The following is a 9,070-nucleotide window of genomic DNA, read 5'->3' on the forward strand; positions in this document are numbered from 1 at the left end:
TTCATCTGTTTAAGTGAGAATTATAAACAAACAACTTAAAATTTCCAGTAAACATTTCTGACATCTAAAAAGAAAAAAAAAATCAGTTGCCAACACAGACTCTGATCTTTCTGCTGTTCAATAACAGCGATAACCTTTCCATTCATGGAGTATGTCAGTTTCTTGATCTGTTGACAGTCATCTTTTTCTGCAGCAAAAGCCTCAGCCTCCCAGAGAGGTGGACTGCTTTTCTTCACTGTGAATTTGCCATTTAGCAAATGCCTACAGGTTCTTAAACAGATTCAGGTCAGGTGAGGAAGAGGAACTTGTCATATTTCTTGCCCCAGCATAGAGATTTCAGCTTACACGTTCTGTTCAGTGTTGGTTGGGTTTCAGTCTCTGAGTTCTGAACATCTTCAACTGCTAGGGACTACAGACAGGTTGTAGTTCTAGGATATGACAGAACTGTAAGATGATGGTCTCCTGGACATTTCACACTCAATTCTTCTCATATTCTTGGCTGTTAATTTGTATCTTTTCTTAAGATGTTTTTTTTCCATTTACAAAAAACACTTGATGGTTCTGTGATTACACCTTGATATTCCAGCAGTTCCAAGAGTGTTATATTCCTCTGGGAGACTCTGGGTATTTTTTTGACTTTTCAGTGTCTCATTTTTGACCCATTTTGTTTAAATAAAAGAAGCTGCCTAATAATTATGCACATCTTAATAGGGTGTTGATCTCCTTAGGCCCAACCCTTCTTCATTGCACAAATACATATCCACTGTTATGCTTTAATACAATAAGCACTGAAGTTTATCCAGCTTGAAGTAAAAATATATATATACCTAAAAATGATCATATGGTCACAATACTCACTTGCCTAAAAACATTGCACACTTTGTATATTCAATCAAATGTTGTTTATGTAGAGGTGCTGCACACAATGTCTGTTATCACTGTTTTACTTTGTGTAACTTCTCTCTCCTTTTCCTCCCACTGCCTTCTGTAGGATCTGTGTCAGGTATATGTTTTGTTGTTAGCCAGGGCCAAATGCAATACTGTGCTAAACAAAACAGTTCTTGCTTCTTTATATTTATGCTTCCAATAATAGTGACCAAAAACACCCAGATCTCCTCCAAGACCCTCTCCGTACCATCCCTGTATCTCCTCCAGAGTTACAGAATAATCGAACCTGGGAAAAGATTAAATTACACACAGGAGCATTCTGTCTACCACCTGGGTGACTCCTGATGGTGGTTGATTGTATGGACTTTATTAAGGGGTATTATTGTAAATGAGGATGAGTCTGAAACACACTTTTATTTTGTTTTTGTGAACAAATTTGAATTATCTTGAATACTTTTCCTCACTTCTCATTTATTCACTTTTTTTGTTGGACAATCATAACAAACCTTTTAGATTAGTGTTAACAGTGCCTTATATAATTAAGTCTTGTCTGAATGTCTGGAAATATGTGCCAACGTACCTCATAAGGATCCTACAGTGGGATTTCACAAATTCAGACAAATATATATATATATATATAATGAGCCCCGAAAGATTAAGGCTCATGAGTTTAAACAATGTGGTTTAAAAATAAAATATATCATTTTAGAATTAGTGATAGAATGTTCGTTTTATTTTCTGTTTTCTGTTTTTTTTTTTCTTTTATTATTTTGTGGCACTATTGATCTTTATTCAAGGTAAGACGGACAGAAAGGTGGGGAGCACGCTACTATGCCACACTGAATCCCTATTATTTTTTATTTAATAAATAACTTGAAAATATACCTTAGCATAAATGATGATAAATTTAACCGCTAAATGTGTAGTGAAGTTTAACTTAAATAAATAAATCATAATATGGACTAATATCTCCTGAATCTTCCTTGATGATACTGACTACTTACACACATTAATAACGTAACACATAAATTTGATAGATAAGGAGGCAAATCTTCTGCTGAACTTAAATTGTTTTGTTCAATGGTTCCCCATCTTCTCCCTTTGGAAAGAAAAATATAGAGAAACAAGAAATTATTTGAGGCTTTTGCACAGAGCTATAATTTTTCAGTAACTCACATGGCTCAGATCAACGATTCAGCTCTGTCGTGACACGCTCCAATGAAAAGCAGAGTTTTAACTCCTCCTTTCTTCTTGTCCTCATTAGTTTGGTCCTGCTGGTGTTCCTCAACATGATGCTCTTTTATAAGCTTTGGATGCTTGAGTACTCTGCCCAGTCCTTAACAACATGGCAAAGTCTGCGGCTTCAGGAGAGGTACGTCGGCGTGGATCCACACTCTCCTCATGCTTATTATCTACACTGAAGTCTTTTGTGAAAGCACAGCGAAGTGATTAATGGCCTTCATGGAGAGACACAAAAACCAATCAGCAGCGAGGCTGAGCAGAGTTCTGCTATTGTTATTTTCACCAATGGCTGCCACACACACACACCCTCTCAGACATACAGACTAAACTATATCCATATGGCTGCTCATGTGACAGGAAAACACTGTTTCTAAAATTAACCCTGAATAGCTTTGGGCTTACTGAAACAATTTACCGAACTGTTTATTGGCAGTCACTCCAAATGGAAATCATGCTTCAGTGGCTTCACCCTCATGTTGAAGCCTAAAGGGGTGTGTGTGTGTGTGGGGGTGTGTGTGTGTGTGTGTGTGTCTTTCCCAGTAAGCTGCCTCAGACCCAAATGGAGTGGGCCCAACTTCTGGAGGCGCAGCAGCGTTACCACGACGCCGAGCTGCAGAAGTGGAGAGAAATTATAAAGTCATCAGTAGTTCTGCTGGATCAGGTACTGCAACATAAAGAAAGGGCTTTACAGTCTTCAAACCATGAGAAATGTCCAACGCTTGGCGCTGCTGTAACTTGACACAACTGGAGCTGAAGGGTTAAACGGCCCCTTCACTAAACATGAAGTCTCTATGGACCTGAATTTGGTGGAGGAATATGAGACAGGAGGTCTGTTATTAGTTCACTGCTGCACCTTAGAGTTGAGAATTCTTTTCTTTCTAAAAGCTGCAGCTCAGATTATCTTTGATGTGAAACATGAAGTTCAACAAGGACTGATGGCCAGTTGCTGTAACTCACTGGACACACATTAAACAAATAACACTGCACAGGATTTAAGAAATTATAAACATTGCATAGAATTAGCAATGGAAATGAGTATTTTTAAGCACAACTTAAGGTTTTAATGACAATATTAATCTGCATGTTTTTATTAAAAAAAAAATCTTAGATGCATGAAGCTGAAAATATTTCTCTGCAGCTCATAAAAAATTTGCCATTTCAGATTTTACAAGTATTTTTGAAAAATCAGTTGAGGCTATATCTGAATTACAGTGTGTTACAAATTATTTACACTCCTTGACCTTTCTCAGATGTTTTCCTGTTACAACCACAATCTTCTGAATAAATGAGCAAAGCAACCAAGAGGCCCATGGTAGCTCTGGATGAGCTGCAGAAATCCGTAGCTCACCCAGAGAGAGAGCACTTGTTGACAGATCAATAGCAAAAACAAACCATATGGGAGTGGGTCTGAGTGACCCATCCCCATAAATTAAGAGTTAAATTTGGTCACATGACAAAATTTAACTCATATGCAAATATATCAAATCCTATATGTGGAGGAAAACTAGCACTGTACATAAGAATAATTGATTCTGAATATAATCACCAACTGAGCTGCTTTTTTAGTTGATTTAGAAGCATATGGTTGTAACTGAACACAATGCAAAACACATGAAAACTATTGAAAGGCATTGTAATCTGTCTGCTTTGAGACCCCAAAAGACAGTGATTCTGCCTTTAATATCCATATATCAGAATCGTTCAAATGCAGCTTGACTATTGTGTTTTAAAAGATGTTTGTAGCTCATAATATTTCCCCTGTCTGACACACTGGTGTTTTTATCTTCAGATGAAAGACTCATTGCTGAACCTCCAGCGAGGCATTGGTTTGAGGGACTACAGCTCCGAGACCAAGGAGAAGAAAAGTCGCTACCACTGACACACCATCACAAGGCCATGAGGGCGTGCCGTGCAATATAAGAACCTGTTTTGTTTGTCAAGACGTACGGAGGCAGCAGCAGGGCAGAGAGGGAGGCGGGACCAGCGGTGAGCGGGTCCAAAGACACAGAGGAAAGGACAGTAGTAGTTTCTGGAGCACCCAGAGAGGGGAGCGCTGGAGGTATTCCCAACATCTCTGTGGCATCATAGGAAGACGCGAGACATTCTCGTTCTTTACAGCAGTGGGAAACGTTTCCATTCAGCTCTTTTTATTTTCAAGTGCATCCTACTGTAAGCCATGTCGACAGGAGAGTCTCCGAGATAAAGAAGGAGCTACTGCATGCATGTAGACAACAGTCCTCAGTGTCAATATGGTCCAGTTCCAGTCGATGTATGTCAGAAAAAAGACCAGAAAAGGAGAGACCCAGTCAAAGGACATGGGTGTCTTTTTGAGTCTCTTGACTGTTCCAAAAACAAAATCGTTCCCTCAAAGTCCATGCTGTAGCGTCCCTTTAACAAACCTCTCGGTGACCCGAGCAGAGGTTCAACAAAACAACTGGTATTATAGCCAGGAGATCAGCTTTACTGATCCCTCGCCTTGTTTGAACCTGGTCGTCACGGTTCCTGTCAGGGCTGGCTCCCTGTCAGAACAACCTGTCAAAATGTTACAAATCTGTGGATTGCTGAGAACCCAGTTTGTCTTATCAGCATACAACACCAATCAGATCGTTACTAACTGCTACTTACGATTACGTCTCCTCGTCCTGATGAAGTGGAATGTATTAGTCTGTTAGGACTTGATCAGATTTTCAACACAACATTTAAATTGGGGACTCTGCAGTCAGGCCAGTAGGGAGAACTGCATTCTTACGTGTTTTATTACTAAGCTGTGATGAAATGTCTTAACAGATGTTTCAAATCGGAAAACATTCTATGAATATATTTGAAATATATAAGAATATTTCACTATTTAATATATATTTCAATATAAATATATATAAATACATGACCTATATTTATTGTTAATTTATGTACATAGAGAAATTCTCAGAGCTCGAGACAAGTTACAGTTTCTATTGAAAAGTGTTTTCTTCTACGAAATGCATGCCAGATATGTCTGTGACATGTCCAGTGTGCAAGTATGATTCTGCATTTGCGCGATTATATTCGCGCTCCTCTGTGTGTGTGTGTGCGTGTGTGAGAGAAAGTGTGCGTGCGGGTCCTTGTGTGTGCTTACACGTGTGCTAGAAAGTGTGACATTTTTACCATTCCACACTCGTCTGTTTCTTACTTTTTCTCCTCTTCTGGCTCCCTGCAGCCAGACTGCCTTTATTTTATTTTGAATGCTAATGTCTTTTGGATAATGCCTTGCATTATTGTCCCACCGGGGTCCAGTTTACACTAGAAGAGTTTTGTTCCAAAGCGATGTATCCAGAATCTGAAAACAAAACGAACTCCTGCTATTGCAAAAAGTGATTGGTTGTGGAAGTTAACACATTTTTTTGAAATATTTATTAGAAGAATGTCCCAATTGAGTGAAGAAATTGATGATTTTCCTCTCTTAAATGGATATGTAATATTTTGGATGAAAACCCTTCCTTTGCCCTCTGTAAACAGCTCCATTGTCACCGCTCCGGTGGTTTGACCTCTCTTTGCTGAACAGGAATCTTTTGACATTTTGAGAAAAGCATTTCATGTTTTGAACCACTTCTATATATATCTGGAATTGCTAATAACTAGAAAGTAATCTGGAAAAAAAATCAAAATCCTTCAAATCCTCTTTGAGTTTAGGTTCTAACTGATCAAAAACAACGAATGCATTAATTATGACACTTCTCAAAATGCCAAACTATCCCTGTAATCCAGATTATTATAATTTCCTTCTTCTTATTTCAAGTGTCTGTTTTGGGTGCAATAAAAGCATGGAAATAAACTTTACACAACTAAACTGAACCAAAAGTAAAGAGTAAAATTGCACCATCACAGTTTCTCGCATTGTTTTAAGTGGAGTGTTCATCATGTATGTCATGTGCTATATATATATATATATACATGCATATATATATAAATATCTATATGTAAGAAAGGAGATGCGTTGTAGAGCATCTTTGGAGAGATGACCCCCGTACAGCACTTCCAAAAATGAAGAAAGAAAAGATTTCCTCATTAAACAGTGAAGCACTTTAAGGCCTTTTCAGGTAGAGAATAAAAAAAATATATAATGGTTTTGTTTAGAGATGAATGTAGAGGAAATACTACACTGGTGATTTACAACTTTCAAACTCATTAGACGTGTTTGTTGGAAACAGATCTTTCCTAAACACATCCCGAATATGAAAAATATCAGATTTCTCTCTGTTTTTAGGGTAAAGAAGGGAAGGGTGAATTCTGGATGCCCCCCGCTCCGTGTTTTAATGGTGAAACTTGGAGAAAAGCTCCTTGACTGGATTTCTGCTGTGCTTAATGTCATTTTAAGAAGTCACAGAGTTATCAGAGGAAAATCTAGAAGTTTGAATGTGAAATGATGTTCCTTAGGGTTCACTTTTAAAATCCTGACTACCACAGTTAACAGAGAAGCTGTGCTTCGTGTAAGTGATGGTGAAGGAATGTCATATTTTTCCAAATAAAAATATGGCCGAGATGCTTTAAAGGTTTGTTTTTAAAGGGTATCTGAAGTGTTCGTTTTACACAAGCAGGTGTTTTTCATTTAAAATTTAAAATATTGTCAGATAGGCATGGGCCGGGTTGTTGTCCTCGTGGTTTCGTAATGTTAATTTGAGTATTACAGTATTATGGTATTTACATTCAAAAAATTATTGTATAACATGAATTTTGTTTATCTATAGTAAAAAAAAAAAAGCAGTCATTATTACTGCTGCTAAAATGACATAGTTTATACTAATACTGTTGTAAAACTGTATTTTAATTTTGATAAGATTTTTTAAGTAACTAATACCTTTTTTTTTTCCTTTCCTGCTGCACTCTTAATAGAGCAACATAAGGATAAAAATCCGATATTAACTGGCTAGTTAGTGGGGCTCTCTGCTGCAGTAGGGCCTGCACTGGTTGCTTTACAGAAACAGCACTTGCAGCTCGCAGATTGTAGCTTTTAAAACTTTCCTGTCAAAGGAACGATGGGTGGAGCTCTTTTGAGTTTTTACTCTGTGATTGTCTGCAACTTGAAATATTTCCATGCAAATTGACGTTTCTTGTGAGTGAGGGAAAAGTTAAGGACCCCTTCTTTCAGCCACCTAACCAGCAGTGCACAGCCACAGGTGGTGGAGGGTTCCGAGTTTTCTCCAAGCAACCGGAGAAAATCTGTTCACTCCAGCAATTTTTCTGGTATTTCCTGACGTTAAACTGCAGGAACGACTTCATGAAAAGGTTTTCAGCTGGTTGTATGACCTTGGTATAACTTAATACCTGTAACCGGTCCATGCCTATTCTCACAGCTTAATTTGGATAAAACAAGTTGTCAGGATGTATTTCCAGCGTATCTACAGTTATGCAAACTTTGACTTGCACAAACATAAGCAACAATCAATCCCTGTTTGCTTTCAGTCTCTCTTTTCTAGCTTGCACTCGCACAGTTAACCTGTGTTAAATGAATGATTGTATGGTTGCTCTTGCTGCTGTGTAACTCAGATGGCCCAAGTGGGTTTGTTTTTTTTGTTTGTTTTGTTATTATTATTTTTTTATTATTATTATTATATCACTGATAACTAAGAGATTGCGTGGTTCAGTGATTGCACCCAGTTCGGCATGGCGAGTCTGCGGTGCTGAACATGCAGCACTGTACTAACCCAACTGGAATCACGCGCAACCTCCTGAAAACGACCACTGATCAAAACTCCTGGCAAACACTCTTCTGCAAAGTGTGTCTTGAGATAACATGTTCTGCTGTCTTTCTTTTTAAAAGCAATTCAACTGTATTTTTTTTATTATTATTCTAGAAGATGTTTTCATCTCTAGACTTTTAGTGAGATTTATACACAAGATGAATATACTTTAAGTATATATTGTGTATTTCTGCAGTGTGCACACAAATACACTGACAAAAGAATCCGGCCTGCGCTGCGCGTGGGTTTTGACTTGCTGACGATTTTGCCTCATAGACACTGAAAAGAAAAAAAAAAAGAAAAAAACAAAACAGAAGTGGCTTTCTGGTTCATGTGAAGTAGAAACTGGAAGTATGAATAAAGATTTTTAAAAACCCACATAAATTGTGTTGCTGTTTGTTTGTTGGTTGGTTTTTGTTGTGGGTGGGAGGTTTCTATTTAGAGCTCGTTAGATTACAGGGAATTCAAGTGAATCGCAAAATTTCACAATAAGCCGTACAAAAACGTGCACTGTGCATCATCTGAGGAGATTCTACGAAGAATAGAAGACAGATTGCATGGCATCTCAATATGAAATATTCATCTGTCACTGCACTTTAGAATGAAAACTGATTGATAATTCATGGTATGTTCTGAAAGCACTGTTATTTTGGGAATTGAAGTTTTTTTATAGTCTTCCCCGGTGAAAATGAGCTTTTTGTTACTTGTACTGCTGTTAACTTAAGTATTAATTACTATGTAAATGTGTTGATTTTTTTTTTTCTTTTTGCGTTTACTGAGATAGAAACAAGCTTTCAAACATTTAAGATGGACACAAGATGCACTACAGGAAAAAATTCTGTATGATTTTGAAACTTCATTATTATCAGAGCCATAAAGAGCCAGATTCAGTTAATTGGAATATTATTTAAAAATGAAATTTAATGCAGTAACTCAACTCACTGAGTCAAACACATTATGTAGGTGAATTACACACATGCTGATATTTCTAAGCCTTTTTTCAGAGTTTTTGCTTACAGCTAATGAAAACATGACATTTAGGATGAGAGTATCATACCAATAAAAACAAACATTTTAACATAAATGTGGGCTTAGTAAAAGCAAAGTTCTAACTTTTTTTGAGCTACTTTTCAGACAAATGTGCCTCACTAGAAAGCATATTCTGACTTATTGAATATAACATGCAGTAAAATAACACAATACATTCATTCAGTATTACATTG

The 9,070-nt window shown here is 37.3% G+C and overlaps 1 protein-coding gene across 13 annotated transcripts in view; it reads left to right on the forward strand.

Annotated features, from left to right (window-relative positions):
* gramd1bb (GRAM domain containing 1Bb) overlaps positions 1-8,256 on the forward strand; it is a 109,803-nt gene extending 101,547 nt beyond the window's left edge. For 11 of the 13 annotated variants that reach the window (XM_044118470.1, XM_044118473.1, XM_044118472.1 and 8 more), the window contains 4 exons: positions 992-1,003; positions 2,153-2,260; positions 2,671-2,791; positions 3,920-8,256. In XM_044118470.1, coding sequence (XP_043974405.1) covers positions 992-1,003; positions 2,153-2,260; positions 2,671-2,791; positions 3,920-4,009 — 331 coding nt within the window. In that variant the 3' untranslated portion in view covers positions 4,010-8,256. The remainder of the gene's footprint in view (positions 1-991; positions 1,004-2,152; positions 2,261-2,670; positions 2,792-3,919) is intronic. The other 2 variants (XM_044118471.1, XM_044118475.1) reach the window with 1 other exon arrangement.
* The last annotated feature ends 814 nt before the right edge of the window (positions 8,257-9,070 follow it).

The sequence above is a fragment of the Gambusia affinis genome, linkage group LG06 (assembly GCF_019740435.1).
Source record: "Gambusia affinis linkage group LG06, SWU_Gaff_1.0, whole genome shotgun sequence".
Classification (NCBI taxonomy): domain Eukaryota; kingdom Metazoa; phylum Chordata; class Actinopteri; order Cyprinodontiformes; family Poeciliidae; genus Gambusia; species Gambusia affinis.